Source organism: Gobio gobio, assembly GCF_949357685.1.
Source record: "Gobio gobio genome assembly, chromosome: 7".
Classification (NCBI taxonomy): domain Eukaryota; kingdom Metazoa; phylum Chordata; class Actinopteri; order Cypriniformes; family Gobionidae; genus Gobio; species Gobio gobio.
In genome coordinates, this window is record NC_137103.1 from 38,587,244 (window position 1) to 38,608,897 (window position 21,654).

General features: G+C 37.7%; 1 protein-coding gene across 6 annotated transcripts in view; it reads right to left on the reverse strand.

The window, feature by feature from the left end:
• Positions 1 to 966: 966 nt before the first annotated feature.
• Positions 967 to 21,654, reverse strand: part of ankrd44 (ankyrin repeat domain 44) — a 33,990-nt gene continuing 13,302 nt past the window's right edge. Inside the window, exons 6-28 of one of the 6 annotated variants that reach the window (XM_079822345.1) lie at positions 21,047 to 21,134; positions 20,476 to 20,618; positions 20,172 to 20,384; positions 20,010 to 20,088; positions 19,552 to 19,666; positions 19,369 to 19,451; positions 17,247 to 17,310; positions 16,583 to 16,651; positions 14,406 to 14,546; positions 13,052 to 13,117; positions 10,317 to 10,428; positions 10,010 to 10,081; positions 9,025 to 9,226; positions 8,850 to 8,937; positions 6,966 to 7,083; positions 6,086 to 6,305; positions 5,892 to 5,979; positions 5,722 to 5,805; positions 5,451 to 5,596; positions 5,259 to 5,341; positions 4,849 to 4,928; positions 4,548 to 4,639; positions 967 to 4,109 (exon numbers count right to left, since the gene is read on the reverse strand). In XM_079822345.1, the coding sequence (XP_079678471.1) occupies positions 4,078 to 4,109; positions 4,548 to 4,639; positions 4,849 to 4,928; positions 5,259 to 5,341; positions 5,451 to 5,596; positions 5,722 to 5,805; positions 5,892 to 5,979; positions 6,086 to 6,305; positions 6,966 to 7,083; positions 8,850 to 8,937; positions 9,025 to 9,226; positions 10,010 to 10,081; positions 10,317 to 10,428; positions 13,052 to 13,117; positions 14,406 to 14,546; positions 16,583 to 16,651; positions 17,247 to 17,310; positions 19,369 to 19,451; positions 19,552 to 19,666; positions 20,010 to 20,088; positions 20,172 to 20,384; positions 20,476 to 20,618; positions 21,047 to 21,134 (2,478 nt within the window). In that variant the 3' untranslated portion in view covers positions 967 to 4,077. Of the gene's footprint in view, positions 4,207 to 4,547; positions 4,640 to 4,848; positions 4,929 to 5,258; positions 5,342 to 5,450; positions 5,597 to 5,721; positions 5,806 to 5,891; positions 5,980 to 6,085; positions 6,306 to 6,965; positions 7,084 to 8,849; positions 8,938 to 9,024; positions 9,227 to 10,009; positions 10,082 to 10,316; positions 10,429 to 13,051; positions 13,118 to 14,405; positions 14,547 to 16,582; positions 16,652 to 17,126; positions 17,365 to 19,368; positions 19,452 to 19,551; positions 19,667 to 20,009; positions 20,089 to 20,171; positions 20,385 to 20,475; positions 20,619 to 21,046; positions 21,135 to 21,654 lie in introns of those variants that run through there. The other 5 variants (XM_079822343.1, XM_079822344.1, XM_079822342.1 and 2 more) reach the window with 5 other exon arrangements.

The window sequence follows — 21,654 nt, forward strand, 5'->3', positions numbered from 1 at the left end:
CCTCTCCAGGGTGCGGTTATCCCTATTGCTTGTACACTTTTTTCTAGCACATCTTTTCCTTCCCTTCGCCTCTCTATTAATGTGCTTGGACACAGAGCTCTGTGAACAGCCAGCCTCTTTTGCAATGACCTTTTGTGTCTTGCCCTCCTTGTGCAAGGTGTCAATGGTCATCTTTTGGACAACTGTCAAGTCAGCAGTCTTCCCCATGAGTGTGTAGCCTACAGAACTAGACTGAGAGACCATTTAAAGACCTTTGCAGGTGTTTTGAGTTAATTAGCTGATTAGAGTGTGGCACCAGGTGTCTTCAATTTTGAACCTTTTAACAATATTCTAATTTTCTGAGATACTGAATTTGGGATTTTCCTTAGTTGTCAGTTATAATCATCAAAATTAAAAGAAATAAACATTTGAAATATATCAGTCTGTGTGTAATGAATGAAAATAATATACAAGTTTCACTTTTTGAATGGAATTAGCAAAATAAATCAACTTTTTGATGATATTCTAATTATATGACCAGCACCTGTATGTATATGTATGTATGTATATATATATATATATATATATATATATATATATATATATGTGAATCCATTACTTATTACACAGGTGAACGGGTGACTTGACAAGAGCGGCTCAGATCCCACTCCCCAAAACTTACCTGAACTTACCTGGTAATAATTGATCATCTATTTGTTATGCAAAATTATTTTAACTCAATACAATATTTAATTAGAGGCTATTAATATGTTTCCTTCCAGTGTGATTTGAAAAGAGGAAAGATAATGCTTTAGGTTTAACAGTAGGCCTACTGTTACTGTTTAGTGTTCATGCTGTAAATGTAAACTGGTTAAATTCAGTGCATTTCACTTAAGCATGAAATGTCCCCACATACTTATGAGTTCAGTCACTGAATGAAATTAATATTCAAATGGGTAAACAAAAACTCGACAGACTCGACAAAACTCTGTTAAAACATTTTATATAATAGTCATACAATTCATATATATAAAAAAACTTGAGCTGACAAAGAACCTTCAAATTCAGAATGGAGGAGGAAACCATGATCTAGATTGTCATATATTTCAAAGCTTTTTTTCTTTTATAATACTGTTTGACTCCATTCCTCTGCATTCTTCCAATCATAATCCATCTAATTTATGAAAAGAAAATCAACCATGTGCTTTTGTAATAAGACAGTTGTGTGCAATTTCTGCTCTGGGGATGATAATGTCCATGAGCTGATATGTACAAAGACTATTTTCTATTGTAAATCACACACTCGTAGGCACAAACATCAGGACATGGTAAGAAAAAAACATTGGTTTACAATTGGCAAGTGTGACCCAGACTTATCTTTACATCTTCAGACTCTTTCATTACACTCTAATACATACACACAAATGCACACTGATGTAATCTAACAAACTCTGAAAATGCAGAACAAGGCACTGGACACTGAGAAACTGGCACGTTGTGGACAAAGGCAAACAGACAAACGGTGGTTTACATTTTCGTTTAGAATTTTTAAGGAAAGTTTCTGACCAGCAAGATTTTAAAACACCATCTTCACTGAAAGCTCTTTATCTTTTGAAGCAAAATGGATTCAAATTTAAAAGTAAAGAAACACTCTTGGTGGCATCTCCCAAAAGCATGTTAGAAATCTGTTTAAAAAGGATTAATATTCAACCAGTGCAAAAGAATTTCCAAAGGGAAGAGAAAAGAAGACAGGGTAGGTTACTCATAGTTCTGGATTCAAATGTAAAATTAATAGTTAACCCCAAAATGCCAATTCTGCCATTATTTACTCCCACTCATGTCACTCCAAACCCCGGTGTTGTTTTTCTGTTCATGGAGCACAAAAGGAGAGGTCTTCTAAAGCCATACAATAATTGTGTAAGGGACAGACTGAAATTTAAGTCATTATTCACTCATAAACTTCCCTGTTAACTGTTGTGACCTTACCAATGAGTCAGTGAGTTCACTGGATCAGTCCATTAGTGAACAAATCGTTCTTTTGAACTGGTTCTTTTCAATGAAATGTTTGATTTGATTCACCAAACAAACTAAATGATTTGTTTTCATGATTCAGTTCTCGAGTTCAATTCACTGACGCAATGATCCAGTACCAACAGCTCACTGCAGAGGAAGATTTTCAGTGGTTAACAGCTTAATCTCATCCTCCTTCTCAGACAAAGCTTTCATTTGAATTCAGAAGACTTGGAATACAGTACATAGTCATTTTTGAAGATCGACAGACATTGGTCACCATGAACTGCCAATTAGGTTCTTCAAAAATGTAGCTTTTGTGCTTCACAAAAACAGCATGAGTAAATAATGACAGAATTTTAATTTAGGGGTGAACTATTCCTTTAAACACCCATTTACTCCTATACATAAGTGCATACAATTGTAGTACCATTGTTATCTAAATGTTAATAAATATTGGTACAGGCTTGAGAACGTCCTGGTTCACATAACATGCCATGTTCTGACTAGAACCTAAAATTCAACCTGAATAGAAGTATCATTGGAACACTGTCTCTATGTCTGAGAAGGAACAGAGGGACAAAGCCACTCTCCAAAAGCGTCAGACTTAACTTTAGACCATTAAGGCCTAGAAATCTACTTATCTCTATTGCATAAAAATGCTCTTCTTCACAATATAAATCTCAAGAGCCTTATATTCACAACGTGTCAAATTCAATATGTAAAGTACAAATGGTGTACGATCTGGACATGTAGAACTTGCATTGGATTTTTATCACATTACATTGGGTTTTATGGACTTACAGTCTTAAGGCTGGAATACGCTACACAACTTTTCAAATCTAAATAGATCTTAAAACATGAGGCGTTATACGCTTGCAGACTTTGTAGATGGTTACAAGGAAACACTGGGCATTATACAATAAACGACTCAGGATCACACACACACAAAGTCACTCCAAACACAACACAACAAACATGCGCCTTGTTGCTAGTAGATGAATGACAAATGAAAACAATATGTTGTAAAATCGGATATTGTTTGATATTCACCGACTGGATGGAATCTGGTTCCAGTAGGAACTTTTAACTGGAATGCCCCAAGTTGCGAATGGGAACACAGACAGCAACATAATGTCGGTCCAGATCTGGCCCATATCTGGTACATGTGGATTCCACATGTATCAGATGTGGGCTGGATCTGGGCCGTCACTATGTTGCTGTCTGGGAAACTCAGGGGAACCGCAACAACCCCGACTTCAGAATCCAATATGGCTGCTTAGTGCATCAACCATAGCGAAACATTTGTTTGTTAGTCTGTGTCTCAATAGTCAGTGGTGCACCCTTTTCCAAGTTAAATGGAATGCAGCAATAGTCTAAAATCAAATACTGTGTATATTGTGGTTCTCTGTGAATCTGTCAAGTCTAATCTGCAGATTGGCTCTGACTCTTGGCAAATATTGTTGACTTGTCCAGACTGTAAATCAGCAAAATCATGGCCAGTCATGTAGTTTATTCCAGCCTTTGCTCTTACTCACAAATAAATACTAAATGATGTTGGTAACAGTGATGGAAATTCCCCTGTTGGTCCAAAAATGTGATTTCTTGATTCCTGATTGGTCCCACAACGACAACAGGAGTGAAATGGCTGTGGCCTCACCTTGTGCAGGGTTTGTGCTTTCAAAAGTCCACAGATTAAGACCCACCCCACCCCACTATATCGTACTTCAAGCGTGACAAGTCGGTCAACATTTGGCGATCTCAATCAAGTGATTAAAATGGCTTTTCGAAAAAAATCTCCTGTGCAAACAAGTGTGGCAAAACAAAAGCGTACCAAGTGTGCCATGTCATGCTTCATAATCTCTTGTTATAGAGGCTGCGCTCCATAATCAAAAATCTGTACAACTTCTGTAAGGTTCATGACAATATGTACTTTGAAAACTACAACGGGCGCCTCTAGAAGGAGCCGGGGTCAAAATGTCTCTGAGTCCGAGTCGTTTTCAGTGGTCGTACCCTCGCTGGAGGGACCGGAGGGGTCCCTTGGACTGCGGGGGCCTTGGGGACTCTTGGCCTGGCGGGGCAGAGATTTCAGCAGGGCGCCTGGGGAAGGAGTTCCAGAGCTGCAAGGGGAGCAGAAAGGCATCATGGTAGCCAGAATGAGAGCCAGGCAGTCAGCCACTTCCCTGCTGGGAGCGCAAGCCAGAGCAGGGGTGAGACCTGCGTGGAAAGACAGCCAAAGAGCGAGAGAGACAGGATAGCAGAAAGAGGTGAAGGGAGGGACGGAGCAGTGGAACAAAAGGACAGTGGTGGGGAGGTGATGGACGAAAGCGGCATTCCATTAGTGCCTCGCTAGTCAGGAAGCCAAACACATGGTTGGGGGCAAAAGGGGACACGCATGACACTGTCAAAGCTTTGAAACACAGCCACTGCTTTGGCAAAAGCTTCTATGGCACTAATAAAAGAAGAGTACAACAGAGACTGGCATAGACAGATGCACAAACACTGACAATCTACGCATGAACCATCTCTGCTGAGATTTTAGTTTCAGGAGGACGCACCATTCTCATCAAGTACTTGAACGCTGGCCCCACGAGAGAGCAGCTCTTGCACTGTCTGCTTCATCCCGCTGCGAGCAGCCAAATGGAGAGGTCTGAGAAAGTCAACGAGAAACAAGTGAGCATCAATTGCTTTTTTAATAATACATAAGAGCATAGCAACGTCATAGGGTTTGAATTGTATGAAATGTATGAACTGATAAAATGTATTCCTTCAATGCAATGCAAGTGGCTTTGGATAAAAGCGTCCACCAAATGCATAAATGTAAACATAATATGTAATATAATGTGGAGGGGAACTCACGTTTGCAGTGCAGCGTTTGTAGCGACGAGGGCAGAGTCTGGAAGTTTTCCAAGAATGAGCAGTGCACATTCCTCCATTCCCTGGACACAAGCAGAAAGAACAGGACAAATCATCTTTGGAAGACATCAGGTAATCGATTCATATAAACATTCAAAAAAATTTGATTAAAAATTAAAAAGGGCACCACTTAGTTAACAATGCCACAATATGATTTTAGCATCAAATAAAGCTTAAGATCAATTTGCACAAATGGGACCATTTCCTGAGAATGACTTTGAAACCAATAACGTCAGGTCTGGGATTTTCTATATAACAAATTATGAAAGATCACTGCACCGCTGCTGAAACTATAGGGGAAACTATAAATTTATAGGGACTGATGAACCTTGCATGCAATGGGCTATACTTACATTATTGCAAGCTAGATGAAGTGCTGTATTGCCCTTCTGATCGGTCAGACTGAGGTTCACATTGGCACCAGTAAGCAGAGCTTCTGTTTAAAACACATGCCACATTTTGCATAAGTGAGCTCATTTTCATAACCCTTTTATACAAATGAACCGAGGCATAATGCAAAAGAGGAGACCTTGGTGATTCCTTACCTACAACCTCAACTCTTCCTTTCTCCGCTGCCATAATCAGTGCACTGTGCCCTGATTGGTCAACATCATCCACAGATGCATTATGGGCCAGGAGCAGCTGAACACAATCAATGTGGCCAGCAAATGCAGCAGCATGGAGAGGTGTCCTGATAAACAGAGAGAGCTCTTCTTTAAAAATAATTGCCAGTTGCCAATGTTTACTTTATTTGTTTAGATTTTGGAGCCACTGTAGTTACAAATCGATTATCTCTAGTATAGGAATGTCACAAACCTGCCCTTGGAGTCTTTGCAAGTTACAATCTTTGATCCTATGGCTTCTAATAAAAGGGTGGCACAAGTCTCATGGTCATTGACCCTGTAGGGCAGAGGATTCAGAGACAGACAAGTTAAAACGGAGAATAACAGATGAAAGAGATGAAGACAATCTCACAGCAGACATACACAGCACAATGCAGCGGAGTGAAGGGGTTCCCATCAAACTGACGAAAGTCTCTTTGTTCGAGGATGACCTCCACACAGCCTTCGTGACCTATAACACAGACAATGCTAGTCCACCATAATTCAAAAGCTACGTTCTGTTTACTGATAAATAAAAGCAACTTCTTAAACTCACAATGGAGACTGTTAAAACTAACCATAGTAACAGGCCCAGTGCAAGGGTGTGAATCCCTGGTTGTCTCGCAATGGGGGCATTGGGGGTTCAGAACATGCGATATTTAGCAATTCGCTCAACCAGGACGCGTGACCTCTCGCGGCGGCCATGTGGATGGCGGTCCGACCCCGGCAGTCCCCCAGTAACACTGATGCCTCCAGCTCCAACAGGGACTGAACACATTCCTCCTGTCCACACAAGAGCTGAGAGAGAGAGAAAGAGAGTTTAAATAAACTAATAAAATAACTATAAATGAACAAAATAACTCATAAGTCATGACAACCTAAAAATATTTAAGAGTACATGCTAAGATATGCAAAAATTTCCTTTTTTTAATCAAATTTATTCTATTGTTCTAAAGTTAAGGGTCAGTATGATTTTTTTTTTTTAATTAATACTTTTATTGAGATAGGATGTATTTTCAAAAGGTGACAGTAAAGACATTTATAATGTTAGAAAAGATTTCTATTTCAAATAAATGCTATTCTTTTAAAATAGCATTGAAGAATCCTAGAAAATATTCCGTGTTTCCTAAAAAATATTCAGTACCACAACTGTTTTTTACATTGAAAAGCAAAACTTATCTTTAAATTGTAATACATTTTTACAATATTACTGTATTTTTTTTTTTTTTTAATCTCACCGACCACAAACTTTTGAATGGCAGTGTGTAAAAATAGCAAAGAATCAATATGTCCGGAGTTTGTGCATCAAACATTAGCCCACTGCTCTAAATGTTTGCATACATTTTAAACTGTAGATTTAGTATTTTCTTTTATTAGCATTACTATCAACACCAAAATCAAGTGAAAGTCCTTGCATATGTTGAATTTGAACACAGTTGACAAGATCAGGTAACTCACCCCCAGGTGTAGAGCAGTCAGACCCTGATGATCAGCCATGTCTACAGTGGCCTCACGCTCCAACAGAAGAGACACAACATCCACATGACCCCCCATTACTGCCAGCATTAGAGGGGTCCTGCAAATACACACAGAATGAATGCTCATTTATGCACTCTTAAGGGCAAGAATGTCTCTCTCTCTCTCTCTCTCCAGTGCACTTTGATTTTGTTTAGATGGTTGATTTCAATTAAACATCACTTCAATCAATCGATAGTCTAAAATAAAAATAAAATACTGCGGTTTTTGATTTATTTACTGTCTATAAATTAGTGAGTTGATTAATTTTATTACTAGAATTGGTATGTAGTGTGTTGAAGTTTTATGTTTGCACCCCAATATTTATTTATTGCAGAAAAATATTTTGTTTAATGAATTTAATAACTGCATAGCAATTACATTTTTTTTACTAAATGTAGTTAGCACACAAAAAATTAAATTAGCCCATGATTTACTCACCCTCAAGTCATCCTAGGTGTGTATGACATTCTTCTTTCAGACGAACACAATCAGAGTTATCTTACAAAAGTTCAGGCTAATCCAAGCATTATAACTGCAATAATAGTTGCTCTGTTTTTGAAGTCCATAAAAAAATTCCCCTCTCCACCGAATAATGTGCTCCACGCGGCTCCGGGGTGTTAATAAAGACCTTCTGAAGCGAATCGATGCGTTTGTGTCAGAAAAATATCCATATTTAAAACTTTATCAGGTAAAGTTCCAACCGATCGCCTTCCATGGAAAAGTGTTGAAAGTTGAAAGTGAAACTCAAGATGTTTACGTGACGTCTTGAAGAGCGTACCTGGTCGCGTTTGTCTTTCGATCGGCAGAGGACCTTTCAACACTTTTTCCATAAATTGAACACGGAAAGCGGTCGGCCAAAACTTTACTTTATAAAGTTTTAAATATGGATATGTTTCTTACACAAACGCATCGATTCGCTTCAGAAGGCCTTTATTAACACCCCGGAGCCGCGTGGAGCACATTATTCGGTGGAGAGGGGAATTTTTTTATGGACTTCAAAAACAGAGCAACAGAGTAAATCATGGGCTAATTTTCATTTTTGGGTGAGCTATCCCTTTAAGGGTAACTCATTTATAAAAAGTTTAGCTTGAATGTAATTAACTACTTTAGCTTAACACTGTTGAGACACTCATTCCACTACAAAATCCTTGTGGTATTAAAATTAAAGACTATAAAATAAAAGACACGGAGATGCGTATCACTGTATACGTAAACATTTTTTATCGTATTGGCGTTTCGTCCACACGGATCCGGCGTTTTGGGAGACTGAAACTGCTATTTTTTGAAACCGGGTCCTAAAGTGGATAAATCTGAAAACGACACCCTTGTGGTTTCGTGTATACAGCCAATCCGTATATTTTGTGAAACGGTGATGTCATCACACCACGTCCTGCGCGGGGAAGACTTGAAGGGATACAACTATGGGCACTGGGCATGCGCACATCAATACTGCGTTGTTTAATTACTGTATTTGCATTATTGTAAGGGTATGTTTAGGGTTGGGGTAGGTGTATGCGTTAATAAAACACATCTGGTAAGTAGCAAATTTATTTATTGTTATTTTATTGTGAGATTTTACCTCACTTCCATCTGTTGCCGTACCCCTTCTAGCCACAACTCTTCTTCTCCATTTTTAGTGTATTTCTGTGGCAGAATCACAGTGCCATATACTGGCCTGGCATGTATACTACATCGTTTTGAGCCGTTTTCATGCTCTCGAGTGTACGCAGATATTTCTTGAAACGAGGAAAAAAAAAAAAGATCGGATAGGGAAAGTTCTGGCTTCGTGTGGACGGGGCCTAAGTTATTAAATGAATCACTCACTGTCCCTGAGAGTCAGCTGTGTCAACCAGATCTGCATTATCAGAGTCTTCCAGCAGGAGGCGCACACATGATGAATGACCATTCATTACTGGGGGGAAAAAAAACTGTATTTAAGTTTCAATAATAAAACAATGTTGCACAATTGTGTAATTTCCACCATACATAGGTGCAATACCTGCGAGGTGGATGGGTGTACGTTCTCGTGTAGTATCTCTGCTTCTCGGCGAGGCCCCGTGGTTCAGAAGTGTGAGAGCGCAGTCGGTGTGGCCCCTGAGGGCAGCGAGAGCCAATGGAGTCCGACCCACCTCATCCCCCTGATCCACCTCGCAGTGACCCTCCAAGAGCACTTCTAGAGCTTGTGCGTGACCATGGTATGCCTGAATACACACATAAGACCAGCTGTCTGAAAATGTCTTTACAAATATTGGTGTCTTATTGCTATCCCAGCTTACAAAAATATGTTTTCATTATTTCTGAACGTTCAAAACATCCTTTTTTTTTTTTTTTTTACGTTTTGGTTATATGAATGATGAGGGAACATTTCGTTTTATTATGTTGCAAACATTCAGTAAACATTCTGAAACAAGTAGTAACAATGTAAAAAAAAGTTAAACAAACATCCAACTAAAAAAAAGTTCCTTGACATGAATAATGTTTTTGTGCTAATGTTTTGAGAGTATTATTAAATACCTGAAAACTTCAAACAAATATTCTATCAATGATAATGGAATAATGTTTGTACATAACTTTAAGCCAAAGTTCTGAGAACATTCCCTGTTAGCTGGATGCCATTACTAAAGTGTTTTGTTTTTAGTATGTTGCTATGTGGATGTTCTTGGAATATACTAGGCAGTCTGCAGTATTTCTTTTAATCAATAACACTATGAACGATAGCAATTGAGATGCTAGTTTTGCCAAACACTGCTTAATCAGCTTCATTTACAATAAATTGTCAATTTTATAATATTTTTATTCAAGGATGCGTTAAATTGATCAAAAATCAATGTACACTGTACGTTTTATGTCTTTTTCTTTTGTAATGTTTGTGTTTTTGTTGATATTTGGAAGAAGAAAAAAATGTATCAAAAATTATTTTTCAAATAAATGCTGTTCGTTTTAACGGCAGTGTAAGTGAAAAGTGAAAAGGTGTTTGGACTTACAGCCAGATGCAATGGGCTTCTGGTTTGGCTGTCCTCCATCTCATCTGGATGGTTCTCATCTCTGTCCAAAAGCTGAAATCAAATGTAAACTGAATGACAGCTGTTCAAATTCAACGTAATTAAAAAACTAATCTAAATTTAACAGCAACACATTCTTGCACTGACAAGTTCAAAAGAATGAAACTTCAAACTGGACTAAATTAATTTGCATGTTAGGTTACACATTTAAATCTAATGTTGTTGTGAAGGTTGAGTAGAGATGGAGGAAGTGCCCTGAGGCACACACTGGAAATATTCGTTTCCTCACCAGTTTCAGACAGTGTCTGTGGCCGTACGCTGCAGCATAGTGAACGGCACTGTAGCCTTGCTTATCTTTAAGTGACGGGCCGGCACCGTGCTGCAACAGGAACTCAAGACACCTATACACAAATATAAATATATATTTAACAAACTGACAAACTCGTATAACAAACACACGTCTATATCTAACGTCTATATATTATATATATATATATATATATATATATATATATATATATATATATATATATATATATATATATATATATATATATATATATATATATATATATATATATATATATATATATATATATATATATATATATATATATATATATATATACACAAAAGTATTGGAACAAAAAAAATATACACACACACACACACACACACACACACACACAAAACAGTTAGTTCTGGTTCTCGAATCTGATTGGCAGAGAGGCTTTTCCAGCCATGCGATATACTGCTAATACCACATAGAAACGGTGTCGGGTGGTTCTTTGCTTCCATGTCGTGCATTAACATAATTTAATGCATAGCTAGCCGTGGATTATCCATTCCATGACCAATATCACACTCATAGTCATGCGATATGACACTATATCAGCACAGCTTTGATTGCCTATGGCCTAATAACAGTCGTACTGATTTGAAGCCTTATCACACACCTATTCGTATGATATTGTTCATATTCATATATACTGTATGTATGTATGTCTGTGCAGGCCAGTCAAGTTCCTCCACACCAAACTCGCTCATGTATTTATGGACCTTGCTTTGTGCACAGTTTTGTTGGAACCGGAAGAGGCCATCCCCAAACTGTTCCCACAAAGTTGGGAGCATGAAATTGTCCAAAATGTCTTGGTATGCTGAAGCATTAAGTGTTCCTTTCACTGGAACTAAGGGGCCAAGCCCAACCCCTGAAAAACAACCCCCACACCATAACCCCCAATTCAATGATTTGGCGGGGTGTTCCAATACTTTTAGCAATATAGTGTATAAATATATATATGTATATATTATATATATATGTATATATTATATATATATATATATATATATATATATATATATATATATATATATATATATATATATATATATATATATATATATATATATATTAGGGCTGCTCGATTATGGAAAAAATCATAATCACGATTATTTTGGTCAATATTGAAATCACGATTATGTAACACGATTATTTCACATGACTTTGGGAATGTGTTGTATTTATTAAAAATACACCTTTCAACAATTCAATTGAAATTGTAACATTTGTTGTACTTTTTGAACTATTAAAATAAATAATATAACATATATTCAAATCAAAGTATAAAAGTATTCACGTAAAAATGATAATCACAAATAAATAAGATCAACAATATGGTTCGGCTAGATATGCTTTTCAGGTACGTCTAACATTAGTTTTCAGGTACAGAAATGTCTCAAATGTAAAATAACATTGCATATTTGAGTGCATAAATTAAAGATTAATCCTATTAAACTTACAAAAGCTATTCAATCCGGATCGGATATGCGTCGTCTTTCTCGACTGTATAAAGTTCACTTAAGGCATATACAGACTATGTCTGCTAGGATACTCATCAAGATGGACATGTTGACATACGTTTTGTGTGAGTTTGTCCGTTTAAGAGCAAGACTTGAAAGAGAACTCAATATTTGCGCGCTGAGACGTGTGCGCGCTCTCGGATGAACGCACAGAGACACATTTTCTCACAGCGCGCGCGGCTTCTCATTCTAAACCTAAACCCTAAAGCACTAAACCCGGGTGATGACGGTGAAAACGACTGGTCATATTCAAACATACGGCAGCACTCGCATGCATTGAACAAAGTTTACAAAGAGAGAATTATTTGAAAAATATGAGGGGAAAAAAGGACGTTTACACGGCACCCCTGCTCTCGTCAGTTTTTGTTTCTTTATTAGATTGTCATCGGTCACTCTGTTTAATTTTCAAGTGGTTAAACAAATTCGTGATGTTCCCTTGCGTTGCAGACACTACATGTAGCAAATCTTGCACGCAGCATGTTTCTGATCGTCGTCTGATTCCTCGAAGCCAAACTGTTCCCAGACAACGGAGTTGGTTTTGCCTTTTTTGCTCACCAAACGCTGCTGTAACTGCCCTCCTTCTGCCATCTTTACTCGCGCAGAGTTTTTAAATTCCAGCGGATGATAGGCACACGAGACTCACGAACTGAGAGAGATTTGTGGCTTCGGGAGGGGCGGATGAGCGCGTGCGCGTTTCATTCAGAACGCAAGGCAAAATAATCGTTTTTTCTCGATTGTACTATTTTGGTGATCGTTGGGAGGCAAAATCGAAATCGAAATCGAAATTCGATTAATTGCACAGCCCTAATATATATATATATATATATATATATATATATATGTGTGTGTGTGTGTGTGTGTGTGTGTGTGTGTGTGTGTGTGTGTGTGTGTGTGTGTGTGTGTGTATATGTATAAGTATGTGTGAACACATAATGCATAATTGTGTATGTGTACTACTGTGGAAGCAGAGAGAGGGAAAGCACATTAAGGTTGTCATTCAAATTATGAGGTTACAGATGCACGCAGACACAAAAACCCAATAAATTGGCTTCAGAGCAGCACAAGTATAAACAGTGCGAGTGAAGGTGAGACATAGAGGGGGGAGAGAGAGATGAGTCTGAGCAGACATGGACCGTTCTGCTCTTCAACTCCAGAGACACTCACAGAGCTGCCTCCTTCTCCCTCTCAGCTTGAACACCATCACTCTCTGGTTCCAGGACCACACGCCGCCTTCAGAGAAAACAACATTTTAAACATAAACACTTCTCATTCAACAAAAATTAACAATAAATATTTTTTCCAAAAAAGCATCAAATAAATACAAAATAACTAATTGTACTGTAATATAAAATGTAATCAGGCATGTGATCAGCTAAATAATAATAATAAATATATAAATATATATATATATATATATATATATATATATATATATATATATATATATATATATATATATATATATATTTTTTTTTTTTTTTTTTTTTTTAGGATACTTTTAAGGTTGAAAAAACACTGAAATCTGTATAAATACGGAAGAAAAAAGAATCACATCCTGTTAATTCAATGTTAATCATACATATTTGTAATTAATAACAATAATATAAATAATTTTATGTCTGTGAAATAAAACTGTGGTATCTTAGTATTAATCAATCAAGTTACAATTTATTACAGTGTAATTATACATTTAAGTACTGAGTAATAATAATTTACATACACAACTACATGCACTTACTACAGGGTTAGGCTTATGGTTTGGTTTAGTGTTAGTTGCTTGTAATTATGCACAATTTATTAATTACTATATTAATTACTTTAGCAATTACTATAATAACTACATGTAATAATGTGTAACAAGGAAACGGTAAAATAAAGTGTTACCAAAAATAAACTATGATAATTAAAATGGTACTATGGTACTAGGTTAGTTATCAACTCATTATTCACAATCTTTTTTTTTTTGCCAATGAAATCTGGCAGCTAATCTAATTAAACTAAGCGCAAAGGTGTTTCCGCAACTTGACGTCAAACCCCTGTCTCTGCACACAAACTATCACAATGACATGAGACTTAAAAATAGCCTTTGGTTGCCATGGTAACACGGATATATGTTACTGTTGCTCCTAGCAGTCTCTAGAGATGAGGATTGGCAGTGCACTCGATTTCACCTGATGTTGGACTACAGCTGCTGGAGTCTACATCATTTAATTGTTAGACATTTGCTTGCCACAACTAGCTCCATTTGTGCACTGTAAAATATACATGTGGGGATGTTTTGACCCCAACGTTAAATGTACAAACTATGATTAGGATGAAGTATGATTTAGACTGATGAGCTGCAGTGTTTTGCATTTAAACATTTCAGAATATCAGGCCCCAAAAAGGCTCCATTATAAGTCTGTTACTGAAAACGCGATATTTGTTTATTTTTATAAACTCAGTGACAAAATCCATTTTTCAACTGAATCTTGGACGAGGAAAACACAGATGTTGCTGTTTATGTAAATGTGTATACCTCTTGTCGAGATCAGAAGCAGCAGCGTAGTGCACAGCAGAGCGCCCCCAATGGTCAGTGGCATTAATGCAGGTACCGCAGGACACCAGAGTCTCCAGGCACTGAAAGTGTCGACTAGCTGCCGCATAGTGGAGAGGGGTCCTGTCAACGGCCATGACAAAAGAGAGAGGAACAATAAAGTTGAACAAATTTAAGTATAATCTAAAAGTTTAGAGTACAAAAAAATTTGTACAAAAGGAATGATGTGAAGCAGGGGGGGTTTCTTCATTAGGGCGATAGGGCAACGCACCACCAAAGTGCGAAATGGACGGATTTTTCAATCATATTCAACCACAGAGTTAGGCTAGCTGTCACTATTTAAGACTGTTCTGCCTCTGGATATAAAGTCAAATTAGCATCAAGTCACGTTCTGTGAAGTACCGCCTCCTTTTTGACAATTTCACTCTGGCCGAGAATCGCCCAGACTGTTCTCATAGACCTCAATCCAAATAATGTTTTTTTTTAACTGCAGGCACTGCAATGCATTTTCTATGGGTTCCGGGAGGGCTAGCACTAACAAAGTGTATAGAAGAAGATACAATTTAAGTTATTTGGCACTAACCAGAGCCATAGAGAGATACACAGCTCTGGCACTAAAGTGCTTTCGTCATAATATGAAACCTTAACTTGTGCAGCGATTGGTGGGAACCAACATAATTTTATAAATAATCTTTAAGCTGAAGTGACATACAATCATTTCCTCAGTACACATAACATACATTTCACGGACATATTATCATCAGTAAATGTTAGAAAGTCAAGCAAATATTTCCATTTTGCTGTCAGAAGCGGACGAGCCCTCTCAAGCACAAACTTCTTTGCTTCCGTGAACAGGCGTCAAACAGACGGCAATATAATAGGAGCGCAATAATATATATAATATACTTTTTGCTAAAATATTTGTTGTTGTTGTTGTTGGTGAACAAAAATGTGCCATATGTAGGAATTCAAACTGTAAAGTGACTATTGTTAGTGGAATCAAAATAGCTAGTCTGTGAAACTAGTCTGTGCTTTTGTTTTTATTTATTTTCATTATTAGTTTAGCGAATTTAAATTCTGCTTTAAAAAGCTTGATTTTGTTTTTAGATTGTAATGTTACAATGTAAGAATGTAATGCGATTTACCCATTTTTTGCACATGAAAATTGTAGAATATACCATACATCGCCGGTCGCCCTTCAGCCCAAAAATACAGATATAATTTTCTGGCCATATCGCCCAGCCCTACTTTATGGCATGCTTTAAATGCTGAATTTTCCATATTTTAGCTAAGCAGTAGTCAAGTCAACTTTATTTGTATAGCGCATTTTACAATGCAGATTGTTTCAAAGCAGCTTCACAGTGTTAAACAGGAAAATAATGCAAAAGAATTTTATTCGGCCGTACAGCCGCTCCCGAGAAAACGGTGATGTCATCTAGCTCATTTCAATTATTATACAGTGACAATGTGGGCATTAGATCAGTAATTTAGTTTATATGGTTAATTAGTTTACTAGTTAGATTTATTTGGATTAGTTGAAAATTGAGTGTCCCCAACTGAGCAAGCCAAGCCAAAGGCGACATAGTAATGGCGACACAGTAATGATACATTATTATATCACTTGTTAAATGGTTATTTAAAAATTAGTACATTCAGTCCTGCATTAATAACTCGGTTTGTTGGCGCCCTCTCAAACATTTTTAGCACCAGCCACCACTGGTGTGTAGTGATATCTGTACTTGGAGTTTCTACAAACAAACCAGCTGAGAAAATGTAAAAAACAAACAAACATGAGATTTGAGTCTGAAAACGATTCATGAAAAATTATTTCATCTTTATCTATAATATATATGACACTAAAATCTGTACTATATTACTTAAAAATTATTTATATATAAATGATCAAGTTAAAAATGCTTAAATTGTTACTGTATTCCAAAAGTAACAGTTGTCCACTAAGCTAACCATTTAAAATACGTATTTATTTTTTTCGTAGTTTTTTTTTTGTTTTCTTAATGCAATTAAAATATTTAATAATTATTATTATTATTGTCTATGTAGAAGATTCAGTACTTAACTGCAGCTGAAGTGAGCACAGGCATGAAAAGTGAATGAGCAATTATCCTGATGTAAATGCATCACATTTACCAATAACTTACCTTCCATGTTTGTCCCTGCGGTTATAATCAGCTCCGCTGCTAAGCAGTAGCTTCACACATTCCACATTACTTGAGAGAGAGAGAGAGAGAGAGAGAGAGGAGAGAGAGAGAGAGAGAGAGAGAGAGAGAGAGAGAGAGAGAGAGAGAGAGAGAGAGAGAGAGAGAGAAGCCATGAGCTGGTATGCAGACACACAACAGGTCAAAACTACCGGCATTTGTCTGAACAATGGAAGACGGGATAGTCATTGGTTTTGGCATTGTAGTATGAATTTATAGGTATTGTATTTGAGTATATATATAAATCATTGACTTCTAAATTTTGTATCACGTTCCACATAATATAACTGTTGTTAGAAATGGTCCAATCAGAAACAGAATAAGGAAACAGACAGACCAATTGTAGAAAAACAAAAGGGAGAAATTGCAATGCTCAATAGGGCAGCTGTAGGAAAGGATGTCCCGCCTTTCAGTTAAAAGTTCCAGTCATCTTATTGCTTAAGACTCTACCTATTTGTATTGCTCTACAATGCGTTTAATTTCAGCTAAGCTAGATTTTTGAAATATGTTTTTGAAAAGTAAGCTTAGCCAACACCAGCACAACACCTGATCACAGGTATTTTTTCCCGCAGTCTAACAGGACTGTCTGCAAGACAGACAGACTCACCCGCCCGCAGCCGCGGCATGTAGACATGTCCTCCCGAGGTTGTCTGGCGTATCGATTTGAAAGCCTGCAGATAGGACCGAGTCATTATTGAGAGGGCACATTATGCTATACCTCCGTCCTGTAGAGGAATGGAAAGGTAGGGAGGAAGATGCAGTACACAGAAGAGGAAAGTGCCCCCACAACCAGACGCAGACAGCCACAGTGTCAGACCGCAGGAGGGGAAAAGAATGAAATGGGGAAAAAGGAGTCCAAAAAAAGAGACAATGTGAAAGAAAGAGAGACAGGGAGAGAAGGTATGTTAGTGCAGGAAAAAAACAAAGACGGTGCACACAAGACAAACACCCATCGATCACACAGGTGAGAACACACATGTGCAACCAAGCAGAACGGTTTAAAAGTACAGATCTACAGCATCTACAATCTAATGTTTTCTCTACAACAATCCCATGATCAAGAGTCCAAGTTAAGCAAGCACACGTAAATAAGGGCATCCCAGACGTCAGCAAAGACATTAGGAAAAAATCATGCCAATCAATTGCGAGACAAAAGATCTTCAACTCACAGAATAAACCTAATTACATAAGGAAGAGTTGCATTTAACACAAAAAGTCTTTTTTTTTTTTTAAAGATGAGGGGTGTCTGGGTCACATCAATTTGAGGGATACCACATGGCTCAGTACTTGGTCCCCTTCTCAACTCAATAAAGACAAAAACACTATATCGTCAAAATGATGTGGACCATAGACAGTGATTACTGAATATTTCATTTCAAAATGATGGGCATCAATAGTAACAACTTATAGTTTTCTGGGAATGTTTTTCACTAGATTATGGAACATGGCTGCAGGGATTTGCTCCCATTTAGGCACAAGAGCATGTAAGATCAGGAACTGATGATTTACAAATCAGATGACTTAAAATCATCCAGATAAGAAAACTTTCTCAGGGAAATGGATATCAAGGAGTGATCTTTTTAATTGCTTGAAAGAACATATAAAAGCCTCAATAATGAGTGCTCAGTCTCCCACACCTGGTGATTTGTGGTCAATGACATTAAATCTTTACAAATAATTTTATTCGGAAAGGATTAATTATTTCATTCAGCAAGAATGCATCAACTTGTTCAAAAGTGACAGTAAAGACATTTCTCATGATCACTCTTAGAGTATTTAACATGGTAATGGGTATGAGAATGCTGATATTTGCTCTTGGCGGAATAGCTCTGCTACGCTGCTGCTGCTACTATTACTGCTGCTGCTATTACTGCTGCTGCAGAGCAAGTACAGGACTTGCTATTGCCAATACATACACGACAAGCTGTTGTGAGCAAGTCAGACATGCTGCTGCTGTACAATATAGCGTACATTAATTACCCATAACAGATCTATACAGGTGGAGCTGGGGAAGGTGGAGGGTTTGTGAAAGCAGGCTGTAGTTGCACTACTAAGGCAAATGCTAACCAAGTATTGACAGGTTGAGCATGCAAGCTCATTGGTTACTGATACATCAGCTGTGCCCCATAGAGAATGATGTGATTGCAAGCAGGTTAAGGACCTATCAGCCATGTAAAGTTTCATGACAGAACTTTGTATTTATGATGTTTCAAAAGATTTCTATTTCAAATAAATGCTGTTCTTTTGAATGTTCAATTCATCGAGCAATCCTGACAAAAATGTTTGATAATAATAATTAGGCTATTAATCAAATAAGCATATTAGAATGATTTCTGAAGAATTATATGACACTGAAGACTGAAGTAATGGCTGCTGAAAATCCGCTTTGTCATGACAGGGATACATTACATTTTAAAATATATTTAAATAGAAAATAGTTCTTTAAAAACAGTTTTTACTGCATTTTGATCATATACGTGCAGCCTTGGTGAGCAAGCTTAAGATACTTATTTCAGTAGAGTAAAGTAAAGTTAAACACTATGGAGCAAACAGGAAATAATAAGGAGAAGTAAAAGGAACGGGATCAGGAAATGTCCAGAGCCAGATTCAAACTTGCATCTTCTGTCTTAATGTTTACATTTCATGCACATTTTAGGCAAAAAAGGTTTCCCCTAGGTTTGGAGTGTAATTGCAGTGCAACTAGTTTGATTCAGTGGCATAGTTAGTACCTGAGGAGAGGAGTTTACGGCAGCAGTCGGAATGAGCATTCAGAGCGGCCAGATGCAAAGGGAACATGCCGTGTACCCCTCTTCTGCAGGAGAATATAGGGGAGAAAGAAATAGTCTATCAGAGACAACAAGTAATGATGCTTTACCAAGATTTTAAACAAAGATCAAAATGCAGAGTCAAACCTGGTGCAGTCAGCTCCACTTGTGATTAGAGTGTTTATTAAAAGTTCATGGCCGTATCGAGCAGCGACATGCAGCGGAGTGTTTCCATCCTTATCGACACAGTCAATCTCTCCACCTGTATCAAAAACGCACAACTGTACTCACAGTGTACATGCAAATCAGTCGTTATCAGAAGCAGTTTAGATAGAGACATCTTAGGGGCCGTACACACAGAACAGGTTTTCCATTCCGCTGAGCTACTTTTCCATTGTTTTTTTGATGTAAACACGATAGACAGACATGTTTGACAGTTGAACTTGTCTTGCGTCTTTTGCATATTCTTGTGCATGACATGGCTTTCTAAGTTCATAAAAAAACATATCTCTAGACTTTGCTTTTTTTATTCCACTGTCTCGCATTTTAACCGCAATAACGCATTCTGTGTGAATGGTCCTTCAGCCAGTTAAAAACAGCTTTACCGTTTTGGATGAGCGTCTGGGAGCGTGTGAATCGTCCGTGCACTGCAGTCAAATGAAGAGGGCTTTTCCCATCTCGACTCTGAGGAAACATCCCAAAATGTTTATTGACAAAGCACACAGGATTTGGACTATCTGTCGATATTTAGTCGAAGTTGGGCATACCTGGACGTTGACATCAGCGCCACTGTTGACCAGGAACTCCAGACACAGAGCACCATGGGTGGACGCAGCAGCAAAGTGGAGAGGTGTGAAGCCCTTGTTATTTGGCTGACTGACATTAGCACCATAGTCGATCAGCTCGCTGACCACTGCGTCCTGCCCATTAAAACACGCCACATGCAGTGCTGTGTTCCCAAAGGCATTGGCTTCATCTATCTACGAGTGAAGAATACAATGTAATGGTCAGATATTTTTTCAATGACCCCATGCTCCCTTCCCTATATGTATCTATTTGCATCTGGGGTACCTCTACAGCCAGGCTGAGCAGGTGTTTCACCACAGCGATCTGACCGTTGGAAGCAGCAGCGTGTAGAGGTGTGTATCCCCTCTTGTCCTTGCAGCTGATCTCTGCCCCTTGACTCACCAGTAAACACACTACATCTAAGTGACCTGCAACAGTATAGAAAGGAGCTCATGAATGCATGTATAGCAAATTAAACAGTTCACTCCAAAATAAAAAAAACTGTTACTTTACTGTTACTGTTTAGTTACTCTTCATCATGTAATTTCAAACCATGTGGATTATGCTTCGGACTTTTCTTAAACCATTTGTTTGTCATTCTAACTGCATTCTAACCATAACTTGAAGATGTCAGCTTACACCCCATTAAAACAACAACTACAATATTACTGTAGAGTTAGTAGTAGTACTACATGAGTGGTGATTGTATGTCCTTTTTGGAGCTTATCAACCCCATCATAACTATTTTTCACATTTGAATGGAAGAGAGCAGCAACTCCTTTTGTGTTCCACTGAAAAAAAATAAAAGAAAACAAGGGCGTACAAGTCACAGTTTTTAATAGGACAGTTCCCTCACCCATATATGCTGCCCAGTGCAGTGCACGGCAGTCTTTCTTATCAAAGGCATTGATGTTGGCACCCTTGGCCAGGAGGAGGCTAACCATCTGAAGATAGAGATAAAGGAAAGTGAATAACAGTGACAAGATTGAGATGGAGAGAATGCATGTGTCAGTCTCAACAGGCAGTAAATCATGAGTCAGTAATGCGTCAGTAATTATGGGTCTCCAGAATCTCTTATTGTGTGCTGCGTGTTTGTGTCACAAGTCATATAATGACTTTCTAAACCATTCTGCATTGTTGAGAGCTCAAGAAATTTCTCTCTGTGTTGAGACTTTGTATCATAACCCAGTTGGATCGTCACTGCCTGAGTCCTTTGGACTTGCAACATTTATTTAGTTACACTGCAGCAAAATAAAATATGATCTAATTCCATATTGCTATGAATTAAAGGGATAGTTCACCCAAAAATGAAAATTACCCAATGATTTACTCACCCTCAAGCCATCCTATGTGTATATGACATTCTTCTTTCAGACGAATACAATTGGAGTTATATAAAAAAAAAATGTCCTGACTAATCCAAGCATTATAAATGGCGGTGAATGGGAGCCCAAAATTTGAAGC